General features: G+C 29.4%; 1 protein-coding gene across 4 annotated transcripts in view; it reads left to right on the forward strand.

Annotated features, from left to right (window-relative positions):
- Window positions 1–17330, forward strand: part of LOC112693812 (BAI1-associated protein 3) — a 219213-nt gene that overhangs the window by 145938 nt on the left and 55945 nt on the right. For 3 of the 4 annotated variants that reach the window (XM_025569040.1, XM_025569043.1, XM_025569042.1), the window contains 3 exons: window positions 1623–1787; window positions 4231–4297; window positions 10472–10603. In XM_025569040.1, coding sequence (XP_025424825.1) covers window positions 1623–1787; window positions 4231–4297; window positions 10472–10603 — 364 coding nt within the window. The remainder of the gene's footprint in view (window positions 1–1622; window positions 1788–4230; window positions 4298–10471; window positions 10604–17330) is intronic. The other variant, XM_025569044.1, reaches the window with a different exon arrangement.

Consider the following 17330-nt stretch of genomic DNA (forward strand, 5'->3'; position numbering starts at 1 on the left):
TCCTATCAATATTAAATTATTATATATCTAAATATCAATGGACAAATAAGGGAAAATAACTTACTAAAATTATGTTAAATATTTAATGTAACATGTTCTCCACTCATTGAAATAATTATGTGCAGAATTATTTATTGTACTACAATAATTATCATTACAGTAATCCATAAATTCATAGATAGGTATACATTTCAATGTTTGATATATCAACTTGCCGACTGATAATGACTGGTGGAAATGAAATTTCCATGGTTTATTAAATTTTTTATATATTTGCGATACTAGACACTAGTATGAAAAAAAAAAATGTAATAATTAAGAAATCTAGAATGTATGAAATATTACATTTCGTTATTGTATTTATATATGTATTTATCCTGTAATGGGCATATAAATAAAATATACGGGGCCAGTCTTCGTTAGGGTTCATCAAACGTACATACCATGATTTTAATAACCCTTTATGTTTGAAAGTATTATATTATTCATTAGTAAGATCATTACTTGAATTTGGCACGGTATTATGGAATCTAAATCAATTATAATTTATCATCAAATTAGAAAAGGTTCAGAGAAATTTCCTCCGTTTTTATGCGTATAAAACAATGAGATCAAACCAATATATGAATGTGATTGCAATCTTTGCAGATTTAAAATCACTAAAGACCAGACGATTAGTTTTTTATGCTACTTTTATTTATAAAATCTTGAATGGAGGAATTGACTGTCCTGAACTATTACAAACAATTGATCTTAAAGTATCCTCTTTCAATTCTAGACATAATCTTCCTTTTTCTATACAACAGTCAAAAACAAATTATTTTGCTAATATTCCGATGTGTCGCCTATCAACGTTATGCAATCAAATTTTACAAAAATTTTGATTTTTTTTTTTTTTTTTTGATTCTTGCACCACTTTAAAGACTTGTATTTATAATTCAAATAATTAATATAAATTTTCACTTAATAATTATTACTGTATTTATACCCCTTGGGGTGTTTGTTTATTTATTGATTTTATAACAATAAATATTATTATTATTATATTTTGAAGCTAATACGTAAAAACGATAACTATGTGATAAATTACTTAACATTTTTCTATCATATTATTATTCTACATTGTCGTAATTTACATTAATAAATACTTAGTATAATATTATGTTTTCCTAACCTTATTTGGTTATTAAACCACTATAATTATATTTTAGTAGCATTGCATAATATGCATGTACTATATGAAAAAATGAATTATTTTTCAATACGTTTTTGAAAGTTTAAACCTTATCAACTTATCAACTAATTGAGTTGTACAAATATTACAAATTTTGAAAATAATACTTTCAATCTGGAATAGTATTTTTATATTAGAAACACGAATACCACAAAATGTGATATAACTGTAATGGTTATTTAAAAAATGAAGAATATTTAATAATAACATAATATAATATACAATATGTATTATTTATTCAATCCAGATCTAATTACCAAACGAGTTAGTTTAATATTAAATACGATGTATTAATTGATAAAAGTTGCTGGAACAGAATATAACAGAATTAACGTCGAAAAAATACATGACAATCGAATTGATGATTATTCATTTTTTTTCTCACCAGATGGAACATTTGTACATGGACGTCTTGTATACAATTAAGTACAAAGTTGGCGCCGACACAGAACTCAGTGCGCATCGTGACCAACTGTACGTTTATGCGCAAAAAGCATTTGACGTCACGCCCGAACAGCATAGACGTTATATGGCAATAGTGCACGAGGAAAAAGTAAGTTTTTTCAATTTTTCTGTAATACATTTAAGTATCCGTATTCTCTTCGCTGTGAAGTTTATTCAACTAGAGCAAATTTTCATTTCGACGTTTTAACCCCATCCCTTCACTGTCGGAACATCTCTGTAAAATTAATCACTATTACTGTGAAAGTTAACCGTCCGGAATGGCTATCATCAGTGGTATCAGAAAAAAACACTGGTGCTAAAGAGGCACTCTAATTAGAGTGCGAAATATATAACAAATTCCAAAACGTCTACATGCTATAATTACTTTCGTATCATCCGAAACACATATAAGCTTATTTAATCTATAGATTATTGTTTTTTTTTTTTTTTTTTTTTTTAATATTTTGTTGAAGTTTCCGACGTACTTCTATAATAAAAGTGACAATTTATACAATTTACTTTTATTATTATTATTTTCTGCGAGAGAAATAACCAGTGAGTATTTTTAAATTAAGTTTTTTAAACTAACAAAGTTGCGAAAAAAAAATATTCATTAGAAAAAAGGAGGTTATTGACAATTAATAAAATAAATGTGTAACCATTAAACGCTTTGCCAGTTAAAAATCTTTTATGACTGGCGTAGTAATGAAAATTATTCTTCATTTGTGGTGGTTCGAATTTATTTTGTTAACTAAGCATTAGTTTAACGTTTAGTATATAGTTATAAAAAAAAATTAAAGTATTAAAATTGTTGACTAACCGTAATGAATATTATGGTTAAACTTTATAATGAGTATTAAGCGTAGTTATTTTTAACCAAATACAATCAGAGAAAATTTGATTAGAATAATTTTTAAACTCATATGAAAGCTATAAACATCATATAGTCTACAACATAATCATATTTAATTAAATGAGTGCTTTTATTGGACAATCGGGATTTTTAATAAGTAAGGGCTATCTAGAAATCAAATGATTAATGTCAGAACGTATAATATTAATTTATATCTCAAGCCATCAAAAGTTATATTTTGTCAATTCCGTCTAAATATAAAAACTAAAAGCGAAATGAATAAAATAATATTATTAATGAAAATAATAATAATAATAGTATTAATCACAAAAATAAAATGCATTTTTACTTTGTGTATATTTTGTACTTAATAAGTCACAATATTATTTATTATTTGAGTATGAAACGATATGCTTAGTTTAATTCATAAGGCCTGACTAAAATTTCAACAAGAAAACCCAAGTTTTGATTATTAGAGAGATGTTTCAAAGACAAATATAACACCTAGTAATATATTTTTACGCGATTGCTAAATATAACATAATAATGTTTTTATAATATTCTTCTATGTATGAAAATGTTTTTTTTTTTTTTTGTTTTAATCATCAATAATAGTTAACAAAATAAATATTCACATTTAAAATCAATAAAATACAATTGAAAACTATTATAGCAACTTTCAGTGGTGTAACGGGATTTTAAACTATATTTCCGTGCATTAATTTTAATTTTAATTTGAAAATTAAATTTACTAATTTAACTAGTTTTAACTTATTTTAACTAATTAAATTAAAATTAACTAATTTTAAAATTAAAAATAGATATGTAAAATATATAAATATTTACCGTTTCTCAGAAACGTGACAACAAGGTAGAATGTCGGGAATTTTTAATTTTTTTAGAATGAAATGTCAAAATTCGTCAACACTGCTTATAGCTATAAAATTCATAGCATAGATAGTTTACCTGCGTATCACAAATTACATAATAAGTATACCCACCGATCAAAAAATGGAAAAGTCGTTATACACCATACAATCAACCACACCTACTGGTTGTAATATTTATAGCAGTATAGATTTTAATAAAATTACCTGCCATTTTTATAAGCTTTTCATTTTTGGACCACAATGGAGCTTACTCCGAAGGAGATCAAGACTTCTTCGTATACTTATGCAACCCATGAAATTAGATACAATATAGTTTGAAAATTTCAACAATTCAAAATACTGATTTAAATTTTGTGAATAAAGCGAGTACTTTAAACATCAAACGAATGTTGTATGCCCTCGTAATCACAATATCTTAACTCTGTACGTAACCTCGAACGCGGTGTCATGATTTTTATTTATTTATTTATTTATTTATTTTTTTTTTGTTAAAGTCCAGTATTTTTGCAAATTTAACGAGTGAATCCGAGGTCCAATTGTTCACGTCGTATTGTGCTACTCCCTTACTTCATTACAGGTGGATAGATATGAGTGATAAATTCTAAGAAATCTCATTATCGTTTCGTTATGTTATGCACACGCGTCACTGCGACCAGAGATCCTTTTCCGTTATTATTATTACGTTGTACGAGTTTATATTGAGGATATTATTGTGCAAATTTCCGTAAAGCCGTTCCTTTTCTATTATCTATACACGTATGTTAATATACTTTGTCACGTGCTTATTTTATTTTTATTTTTATTTCTAGCCTCCAATCGTGGTACTACACGTGACCGTGGTTGAAGCGGAAGGCCTGGAGGCGAAAGATGCTAACGGTAAGTGAGGAAATAAAAATGCGTAAAACAGTCCTCTATCCCTTCACGACCAAGATATCCGGATGTGTGTTAATGGCGTTGTACACGCATGCTCGTTCGTTATCGTTGCGTCAGCGATTTTGTTTGTATAACGCGGAAAAAAAGATTTAAAAGAAAAAAATACCAGGCGAAAAAAGGAATTCGTATTCGAATTAGGTTTTTTTTCTGGTTTTTACCGCTAACGTATTTTTTCCCCGGGTTTCTAGTTTAAAATTTAAAAAAGTCATTATCTAGTTAAGTATTGTTTGTGGGTAGACGGCGTGTTGGATAGGCAATATCGGTACGCATCAGTGTTTCGCTCTAAAAGACGGGCCACTTGGTAATACTATATTTATTGTACAGGGAGTTACAAAAAAATAAATGATATTATTAGCATTGCAACAATAGTATAGTGTGAACATTCTAATACATACGTGATTACAAATAGTGATTTGGCCCGTAAATATGAAAATAAGAATGTGATACTATTAATGGAACAATATTAATTTTTCCTATCTCAAATAATATAGGTGAAATAATACAAATAAACTGTTCATAAAAAAAAAAAAAAAAAAAAAAAAATAGATACAGAGTTTGACTACAAATTATTAATATTATACGAGGTCAGTAAATTTACTGATGAAATCAAAAAAAAAATTATTAATTAAATCCAAGACTTGAATTTTAAAACATTAAGTAACCACATAATTATCAAATTTATCTATAAACATACATATTAGTCTCGTTTAAGATTTGTAAGATGTAGATGTTTTAAGTAATTTTGAATTAATTAATTATTTATTGTAATAAACGCCAAAATTGGCATACATACAGCATAATATAGTTAATATAACAACATATACTATAATGCTGTATAAATTATTATAACATTATTATTGATAGTTGCATTTTATTAATGGTATTTCTGTTCAGAACACTGTTCATAAAGCAACAATAGACTCATTAAAAAATAAAATGTAATAAAAATCATACCACAGATCCCTATTGTACTATACAGAATTTCTTAACAATGATTTAAATGTATTATCGGCTAAAAATGTATTTTTCAAAAATCTTGTACTATACTCGTACATAGTAGAAACTTATCTTACTTTAAAATATTGTCATACTAAGAAATAACTGTTTAATATTTATATGTCATTCATACGTTGAGAATTATCACAATCTTATTTTTTACGTGTAAAAAAATATATAAAATGTGCTACCGTTGTGAACTAAACATTTTAATTATTAAAACTTTTAAACTTTTAATTGGTTACTGACAGACTAATATAGAAATATTTAAAAAATCAATAGTTAAAAGTTCAATATTGCTTAAAAAATAAAAATAATTGTTTAAAGTTCTTTCATCATTTAAATTTAAAATTAATTTAAATTAAATTCAGTTAACGTTTAAATATTATAGTGTACGCGTCGTTAAAAAAGTTGAACTATTTATAACAAATGTTTTTATACGTGTTATTTGATTCTGTTAATGTATTTTTCGAATTCATGAATCCTCACACCAACTTGTGACTTATTATATTCAAGAAATATAAAATTCAATAAATAAAATAATATCAAAAATAAACATATTTATGGTTTTATGTAATATTTTAGATTAATTTATTCCAACGTTCTAGTTTTACATTTAAAAATCCATGCTATTTATGTTTGTCGTTAGGATAACGCTGTCAAATAAAAATAATTAAATGCATTATAAACATGTAGTTTTAAATATACACTAGACTACTTCGATCAAAAAATAAATATTTAAAACAGTTAAATCTATATGCTCGTCAGTCATCTCATTATGAATTTAAATTGTTATCAAACTTTCAAACAAAAGGTTTACTAGGAAATTATAATTATCTTATTTAATCGTGTACACATATAATTGAATTAAAAAATATTTGATATCAATCAATTTTAAAAATGTTTACTTGCTTTTTTATATATATATAAAGTCATGTTTAGTTCTTATATTTTGCTTTTTTATTGTTTATTGCATTACCCATAGTTTCAATTAGATGGATGAAAATGTATGATGTTAAGTGTGTCTTGTGAACTTTTATTTTTAGTTTTAATGTTACTTAAACAACATATATAAAATTCATATATGAATAAATAAAAGGTTTTTAAGAAAAAAATAGTTCTAATAGAAGAGTATGAAAAAGGTTTGATATATTTGTGTGCAAATAACCATCTTGGGTGGAATCAAAATATTGCAATTTAACCAACTGAATGTATTACATTAATTGTCTAGAGTATTTCCATATCTGAAACTTCTGAAATTATCTCAATACAATGTATGCATAAAAAATAATAAAATATTTTCAGTAGATACTTTTATAAAATATAGAGACATTTCGTTGGGAATTGAAATGAATGTAGCAATAACTTTCTTTAATTATATCCCAAGTCCTTATAGTTATAATCCTCAACTACACAAAACTGTGAATTGAAATTCAACAGTGTTATGTATAATTTGCGTTATACGTGTTTACACATAATGTTATATTTTATTACGTTTTTATATTATTTACGGTTGGGGCAAATAAACTGAAAATGGTTTACTGGTTTAGTAATTTTGAAGAAAAAAGTACGCAGACATGTTAGTACTGTATGATTTGCTTGAAATTTAATACGAATTTTGATCGCACTTTCAAATATTTCGAATATACATACATTTATTTTTTTTTTTTATTTTTATTTAATTGCGTTGTAAATTAAAAATATAAAAACATGAAAATACTGATCTTCGCCCGTATTTTATAATAATTATCATTCATTTGTTCGAACTTGTAAATCATAACAAACTATAATTGTTTACTTATTATTTTATCTACTAAAATTACAGTATTCCATTTATACATTTCAATGCTTTAAAACACCTTTAATTTTTATTCAAGTTTATCCAATTTACATTTTGACACAATTTTTTTTCAGAGAATATTTTAGAGTTTAATATTATCATAATATAATATCGTATTATTCTAATCATTTCATTAATTAAAAATTATAAATCTTCTGAAAACTGACTTGAAAAAACAATGTGTTCCGATTTGTTCATTAACATTTTATTCCTTGGCAAGTGTGTGGACTCATGAGTAAGAGCGTAGGTGCGAAATGTTGTGAAAACCAATCACAATGAAATAACCAGTGCGAACTGTGATTGGTAATAGGAGTCATTCGGGTAGCGAATATGGTCTCATTGAAAGACAAATCGTAATATCGAATTTCATGTTTACCTGCGAATAGGTATATTAGAAAAAAAAAAAAAAATTTAAGAGGGTAAAATTTAATTTCCCGAGTTTCTCGAAGCGTGTGATTAATGGACACTATCCCGCTTCCGGTATAATCTCAATGGAAACACAATTCCGAAACGAGCTCTTTACCTGATTAAATCCACTCATTTACAACAGCGGTTTATCTTCAAGCATCTCTATTCGTCCGTTCGCCTTGTGCATACGCCACGCTGGAGAACCGCACGCGAGTAACGAGACACCGTGGGTTCCGGTAAAATGTCATTTTCGCCGTCTATAGTATCTTAGGAAAATGTTCATCAAGATGAAAATATCGTATCATCGCATTATTATTATTATTATTATTATTATAATTAGCTGAAATGTAATCTCGAATGTATTCCGTAGACGTATTTTAACGGTTAACGGGAAAGTAAAGCCCATCCGCTTTCCAAACGAGATTTAACTGTAAATATTTTCTCGGAAATTTCAAATAACGATTTTTCCATGATATATTATAATTGCTACGGGTCAATGCACATAAGGTTACGTCTATACCATTATCGTATGTGTTCGGTAACATAAATACTTTCATAATCGCATATCACGACGTTCCTTGTTTTCCGCGTGTTGTCTGTAATATTTGAAACGAATGGTTATTCGATTTTTCGGTTCCACAGCCAGGCGCGTACACACAAAAAAAAAATTGTTTTGAGGGTTTTAAAGCTACGATAACAAAGACTATTTACAAATTTCGATTTCGTTTTCATTACCTTCTTAATGTGTTTAACGTGGAAAAATCTTATCGATCGTTAAGTATAGGTGTACAAATATAAATGTACATATTTTTCAACAATTTTAGTAGAGGGGAAGTTCAACCCAGAACCCCTTCCATCCTCATATACTCGCCTGAGCATAACCTAACCCGTCACGACACGGAACAGCAATATATTATACTATAATGTGCAGTACATTTAGATGATTTTGTACGACAGATAAATTTGAAATAAAGTGTGTGTCGTTAAATCGGCAACAAGTACGTAAATATGTGTAATATAAATCTATCATTAACAGATCATATTTAAAGTGAAAATATAAATGTACATTTTTTTTATTTTATTTTACACTGTACACTCGCGTATTACAAATCTCTCGGAGCCCTATGAATACTAGATACTATTAAAACGATAACTGTCAAAAAACCAATTATTTATTGAAATGCTGTTCCGAGTCATTAGTCTTTATTGTTTATGGATTTACATTTTTTTTACGCTGTTCTGAATGACACATTTTTAATTGTTTTAAAATATATTTATTTATGTATTGAAATATTATGTATTTCCACGTACGCAACGCACGATGGTTTTTGATTTATTATTTATTTATCACTAACGAAATTTTCCCTTTTCCTTAAACAATAATAATATTAATATGTTCATATACAATTTGTGTGCAATTAATTCCTATGGAAATCGCTTAATACAAATAAATGTATACGTTTTGAAACTTTGATAACAATTTATATTCAGGAGATGTGAAGAATAAAATTAAATATATAAAATTCATATCAAATAAAAGTCAATAAACAACATTTGGATGAAAACGAAACATAAAAATGATAAAAAAATAATCATTAATATATCCCTTAGTGGCCTGATCTCTCTCCAACGCGTGCATAGCAAATGTAACAATATTAGTCTCATCGTTACACCGAGTTAACCTTCAGTAAATAAGTACGTTTCAACGTGGATATTTACGCATGAATTTTTTGAATTAATTCAAAAAATCACCCGATGAATGCAAAGTCCCACACTATCATTTTTGGTTGACAATCAAACAAATCAAACGAGGTGGTTTTTATTTTATTTTAATTTCTATTATTCTTGAAACACACGCTGCTACTGATAGGTCGTATGTAGACCAATTTACATACGTATTTATACATACATATATATATATATTATATATAACATTCCATAAAACATCCTATGTTAATATTATTCGATTTTTCATTATACGGTCGATATAATGTCTTCGGAGTGTGTGTATGTGTGTGTGTGTGTGTGTGTGTGTGTGTGCCTAAGTGTGTTAGAAAGAGAGAGAGAGAGAGAGAGAGAGAAAATGGTTTAAAGTTAAAAAAAAAACCATTACTTATTTCGTTACTCATGTGTGATCACACATTGACATCGTAACGATGTTAATCAACAGTGCGTACTGTGAGCACATGTGGCACATTACATAAACCAAGCCAATGTGTTATAACCAAATAATATGTGTAAAACCCGATGTTCAATGAGTCTACGGTCAATAAGTTTAAATGAATACGTGTATATTGTGTTTTGTCTTTATACGTTGGATTGCTTTGACAATAATTGTTATACCGTATTGTTTTGTATTACACGCACACGATTATGCACACACAGAAACATCATTGTGCAATCGCCCAGTGTTTGAAACCAATGCAATACCACCGATCCGTTACGATTCCGAACGTCGGTCAGAACTGGTGAAAGGCGATTCTTGAAAATGAATCGATCTTTTGAATCCATTTAAATCGGAATGAAAAGATCGATCCGAAAAATTATCGATATTTAAAGATATCGGGCGGTGGAGATGGATTGAAAAAATCGATTCGAATCGCCCATCACTATCGCTGTTACTCGCGGTATCACAGCAGTTTCTCGACGACTTCTGACTTTCGGTACCGGTTCGTCGACGGTATTTTCGGTATTTTACGGTATTTTCGGCTGGCGCTCGAACGACCGCCGTTGATTCCAAGCCCCGAACGGCAGCGCACACGCACGCACACGCACACACACGCACACGCACATACGCCACCGTTAACACGACATTATGAAACGGTGCACGTGGGCCAGTGCGCGATGGTTGACCGGTTGGTTGTTGTCGTCAGGTTATAGCGATCCGTATTGCCTACTGGGACTGATGAGGAGGACCGACGAAACGGCGACCCGGCTGGCCGAGGGCTCGGCTGAAGAATGTTCCACCGTACTATCGCCGGTCGCTCTCATGGCTGGCATTATCGGTGACGTACGATTTTTCAACGTGTCGCGCGCCGCCGTCCGCCACCGCACCCCCATGCCCGTTAGATCGGCCACCCGAAAGGTTACACCCCCCAGCCCCGCTCCTACCGCCGGATTCCGCTTCTCGTGAACCCGTCGTCGCCACCGGCACGTGTCTCGCACAACGTTCCACGCACTTGAGACGTCGCTACGATCGTTTTCGCGTCGGACTTGACGGCAACCGGTTTTCGGACGACAAAAAAAAATGATCGCTTTGGATCGACGAAAACCTGTACGTACGCGTCGAGTCCAACGCAAACGACCGCGGCGACGAGCGTGGTCAGTGGCGGGTACGGTAAAAAAAAAAAAAAAAAAACCAGGGTTTGTGCTTAGCTCCTGATACCGAATTAATCAAATAAATATTCAACGACGCTCGAACACAAATTATGTGATTATTTGTTTTTGTTGTTCACCATGTCCTTGATCGTGTTCGTAATGCGTTTGTTTCGCAAATTGATTTTTCTATGTTCTTCCAGAAAATATATTTAGCAATCAATTCATATCCGTTTCCGAAGAAATTATAACCGAAGGGGTGCTAAAATCAGTTCGGAGGGGTGCTTAGCCATCACCATGTCAACGTAGTGGCTGCGTGTCTGCGCAGGCGCTTTACACGTTTCGTCGACAAAGTAACAGTGTCAAGTTAAAAAAAATCGACGGACGGGTAAAGCATACACGCATCCCTGAAACCCTGGCCATGAACCAATGCGTACGTCGAGTTATAGGTCTTCTGTACCGCGGTAGTGAGACAGGTACGAATCGATAACCGTCCGATGACGAGCAAGACACGTATTATAAACGCTGTTCGACCGTTTCCAAAACGATCATGTAACGGTCCGTCGGTCGCGGTAAACGTTTCCGAGACCGTGTGCTACGAGTGATTATAATATTTTACGAATATCGATCGAAGTCCGCACACGTTCGTGTTAGTTTGGGTTGATTTCAGAAAGTTTGCATAAAGTCGAATTTAATGAAGCTGCTCGGGATATTATAATTAGCGAGATTCCGAGTACCACGTTGTGTTTATACATAAATATATGTACATATTTATACGTATACCTACGCTCACATTTCGCTTAGACACGAAAATGATTTTAACGAGCTTTAGAATGGTCGAAACAAAAATACGATTCAATTATGAATAAAACGTACTCTTAACGAAATGAAAATAATATATATAAAAAAAAAAAAGCGATAAAAATGAGTATAATAGATTTTAATTTCTGAACAGGTAAATAGTCCCAAAGGGCTATGAACCCTTTTTCGTCCTATTTATGTGTTTCAGTTAACCCTGATGAATCAATTTTGCTAATTTCCAAAAAACGTTTCAATAAAAATAATAAAGATAGATTTTCACGTTTTCAAATATACAATATATTGCGGTCGACAAATAAAGCTCGGAAAATATTGATCAACCTTCGCAGGGTACTATTAAATACGTATTAACTATTAATGCGATTTTCTTGAAAATAATTTTAAAGTTTGAAATGAGAAAATTTAAATCGATTTTTTTTTCCAATGAGTTTAATTTATTTTTATTTCTTAAACAGGAAAATATAATTTCAGTTTACGCTGCATCGTTTGGGTTTTATCCTCGAGGGAGTTTAATTTTTAATTAGTTTTGAACTTAATTTAATCAAAAGGCATTATTTTTTGTATTTATGTTTTAAAATAATTCGAGTACTTGAGATAATACAATATTGTATCAGCATCGAACATACGATATTTTGATTATCATAATAACGTGCTGTATATACCACTTGTTTAATCAACAAGTCCACGAACAGATGAGCAGATGCATATGTTATAATTTGCATAAAAAATCTTCTTTATAGTAAATACGAATACAGTTTTATTGTAATTCTAATTATAAAACAAAAAATAAGTATAACATTGTAATTACATCACTGTTTTTTTAAAAAATACTCATTGAAAAAAGATTCAAATAATCATCGATATTATCTTTATTTGATCGGTTCTATGTTTTTATTGACAAGGTTTTAGTAATCGATTATTATTAAGAATAAAATAAAATGTAAACATGTATTATTACGCTATAGCAAAATTATATTTTCACTGAAATTTTTAATTATTAATTATAATATACAAATATTTTTAGAAGTTTTAAATCGCAAAAAACCAAATATTACAATAATTTCTAAAAATATTTAAATGGTTGTACTTGTTATTAAAAATATGGTTATTTATAAATCGGATTATAAAAGTAATAGATACAAATACATACAAGTACAAACACACTTGATCATCACCTTAAATATAATATTATAATTCGGAAAATTGTAACGATGCTCATAACTAATGTGTTTTGCCAAAAAAATGTGGGATTGTAAATTGTATAAAAAAAAAAATTTAAACTTAACAGTGGCTCTTTTGGAACGCTCCTTTATTAGCTAAATATAGGATTTTATTTTAAGTTCAGTGCAATTTGAATCTTATAAACATTTCTGATAGTAAATTTAAGTGCAATCAGGGATATTTTAATGCAGGTACTGTATGGTTTTACCAAATAATTCGTTATCAACTATTCACTCGTCGATTTTATGTGGATTGAATTTAGATACAAAACTCCATTGACGATAATATTACGGACAAATAACTGCATTTAAACAGTTGTACATAAATTGTGATCCACGGAGCCCTAAATTTCAGTAAAAGTAATTTAAGTGGTGCTCCACGTACACATGTAAATTAAATAAAATTCAGATAATTAATTCCATTTGTTAAATAATTTTATATTTATATAAATTATGAATTATATAGAATATTGGTCAGAAAATAACTATGAGTGCTTAGTGTTTGATTATATTAATAAGCCAATAAATACAAGTATTATAAGGACGTAGTTCATTGATATGTAACTCTATGAATAGTTGTCTATAATGGTTATTCCCGGTTTTTAGGGCTCTGTGAATATTTCATAGTATCACGAGGGATCCATAAAAAAAAAAAAGTTTTAGTAAAGTTTAATGGCTGTTGTGGTAATAAACGAAAACCCTGGACATATGGTAGGATTAGATTGGAGATGATAGATTCCGGAGCTGGATATAAGAATGTCTTGAGAGAATTACAGCGATTGGGTGTGGACCATGGTAGTAGCGCGGTGAAAGGGTTTTTATGACACCTAAGCATCATGGTGAATATTTTTGTGGGTGGGTGGGTGGGTTTTTTTAGTTTAATTTAAATGTTTAAAGATTTTAGAAAAATACACACGTAGTTATTCTGCCTTGGACGACAGGTCTAAAGCGTAGAATGTGCAAATATTTATGATACGCAACGATTCAGTGAAGACGACATCGTCGATGGTATGCGCGGATGCAGGGAGCTTAATGAATGAATTCGAGAGTCTGCCGCTGCCGCAGATTATGTATCAGTGTTAATGGGTTTTCAGTAGAATTGTTCGTTAACGAGCACTTCAATGTCACCGCCAAAACGGATTTCGGTTGATGAAACTACCCACGTGGTAGACGACCACAGATGGGGTGGCCACGAGGGGAAAAAATTCAATAAAATAAAAACAATGTTCGCTGGAATAAATGATCCGATTAAGTTTGAATTGACTGCGCGAAATTATATCACACTTAACTGATAAACGAGTCGTGGTAATATTTTATCGTCGGGGTGTACAAAAAATGAAAAAAAGTAAAACAATACAATACAACGAGACACGATTCGATTTTTCAAAACGCGTAAACCATTGTTCCGATTTGAATTGTGCGCGCAAATTTACACACGTATTATATTATGCGATATTGTTATAATTTGTTCTGCCAAGGTACAATATTTATTGCGAGTGGTCTTGCGGGTGCTTTAAATTTATTTTACATATTTTTGTTTTGCTGTCCGTCCATTACCACAATCACGACGCCGTCGCTTTTCAATAAACTGTTTACCTGATGTAAAGCCGAATTTATCCAAGCGCGTCCATTCGAAAATCGCAAAATTTATATTCGTAACATGTTTTAATAGTCATAATAATAATAACGACTTATATTGATTTTACATTCATACGAAACAAAAACAAATAATTTCAGCTCATAATTTTTATTTTCAATTATAAAATTTTATTCAAACTTCGAATCCATATTTTAATAATCTAACTACATGAAAAAAACAAAAATCTTTTTCAATCTACCTATCAATATATAAGTATATTAGATCCATCTAAAACTTACGAACAATAATACTGGATTTATTTTCATTGATATTGAGCTTTTACTTTTTTATTTTTTTTTTTTTTTTTTGGTATAATGGATACAAAACACTTTTTATTACAACCAAGAAAAAATATTTAATTTTGATAAATATCAGTATGATAATTTCGATTATCATATGAATGATGTTTACGGAATCTCCTTGAAGGTCATAAATGTTTTTAATAAACTTAATGATGAACTTAATGAGTAAACGATTACAAATAATTTCTTGAACTTAGATCAGAACTATCTATTTTCTTTTAAAACAACTATTCGAAAGTTCTTTATCTCTTATTTTTCACGATTATTGTTTCCACTGTTAAACAACATTCCTCGTTTTTTTTTTCGCGATTTTTCTTTATTTTCAAGATTTCGAATGGAACCCTATGGCTTTAGAATATATTAGTATTCTTATTCTATTATTATATTTTCGTGCACTAAAACGTCATAATATCTCCATCGAATTGATACCACGCCAAAATCGAGCATAGGTAATCGCGTAAACAATATTATACTTAGACGTGCGCTGTTTACATACAGCCCATAAAATGCTCTGAAAACTTTCACGCCGTACAAAAAACAGTTATAAACGAGACTATATTATTTACAACTGCTTTTAATTTCCCGTTTACACATTATATAATGTATAGTTAAATTACAAACGCGCGACCGACGGATATAAAAACCAGTGTATCCTCGTCCCGAACCAAATCGAGTATTAATTAACTATGCGAAGGACATCTAATATTGTTCAAAAAATTATTCAAACCCATTTTACTACCACCAAATATGCAATATTTTTACGTATATATAGTATATAACAATGTATAAATAAATAATCAAATAGTTTGTATACAAAAATAAAAATAAAAATATATCCTAGTCATCAATATCATTATTATTACTAGATCATATTCTACACGTTTGTTGATAAATATTTAGGATCGTTCTCGGACGCATTGGTTCTCACCCCCAGGTTGTATTATTTATTCGTGAAATAGATATCATTCATCGCTAGTGTAACACTTAATGCTGTGATGTGCTTAATTCTGTAATATATTAAACGGGTTAATTTTTCAAACATAATTATTAACCCTTTTTATATGTAAACAATTATGCATTATTTTAAATTCTGGCTTATGGGCAATGTAATATATAGCTATGTTTTTTAATACATAGATTTCTTGCACTAACATCGATGAGTATTCTATGTTAACACCAACTTAAGATTTTCAAATTGAAACTTATTTTACATATTTAATTATTCAGTTATATTTATTATATTAATATTAATCATTTAGTTATATTTTTATAATTGTTAATATTTGGACCAGTAATTTTGGAACTACTCAGATTTAGAGTTATGGGTTAAATTTTTCAAATAATTAGTAAATAAAAATTTTTTCCTAATAAAATATGAATTGTGATTAGTATTTTTTATAAATCTGAATTTGAAAAATGCATAAATGAACAACGAAAAAAGGCGATCACGTTTAAATAATGACCTTGTGCAATGCGCAATACTGCACTACCTGTCGGCGGCCTACAACCCAAATATTACAATTATCATTCGGGAATTTTACTTCGACACAATTATGCAACAATACTTTCTTAATTAATCAATGGAGCGTGAATTCCGGCATTAAATCATAAAAGTCCATACACCCAACCCATCAGTTTAAAAAATGTAATACCTTTTGCATTCATTCTATGATCGTACTACACTGTCTGTTAAATATATATGTACATATTATAAGATCAAAGGCCCGTTTTAATGATATAATTGTACGGAAACATGTAAATATGTTTTGTATCACGTGATTTTTGTAAGGAAGAAGAGCGGTTTCGGACGGAGGTAAGCGAAATAAAAAAAAATTAAATGCATCCCATGGTGTAATGTTGTGGACTGTTGCAACTTCTCTACCTATAATTTTATATTTTCTATTTCTTTCTCTCACTTTTTTACATATTGTTATTTGTCGCTGTACCATTTCTTCTTAATCGTCATTGCTGTTTTGATCTTTTTTTTTTTTACTACTACTTTTACAGCACTTTCAAACTATTTTATATACCTTTTCATTTTTTTCAAATGATAAGGAAAAAGTTTCTTCTTCAGATTTACTTCTTCACACTTGTTTTTGTGGTTTTTTTCTATACTTTTTTATATTGATTATATATAATAAATATATATAAATATTTTTTATTTTATTTTTATTATTATTATTACTATTTATTGATTATATTTTTACTTGATGAACATTTGTTTGCACATTTTCTTCATTTAATATATTATTTACCATTCGTAGATACTATACGTATATAATATATTATGTGTGTGCGCGCCTATTTCTATATTTCTATTATGATCATTAACACATAATTAAAACCTCGCTTTGTAGCACTCGCTCGTAAAAAATAAAAAATAAAATCCCAATAAACACACATAGACGGACAAGAGTTTAATATTTTGTTTTGACGT

This window comes from Sipha flava, unplaced genomic scaffold (assembly GCF_003268045.1).
Source record: "Sipha flava isolate LNK unplaced genomic scaffold, YSA_version1 118_pilon_pilon, whole genome shotgun sequence".
In the NCBI taxonomy this organism is placed as follows: Eukaryota; Metazoa; Arthropoda; class Insecta; order Hemiptera; family Aphididae; genus Sipha; species Sipha flava.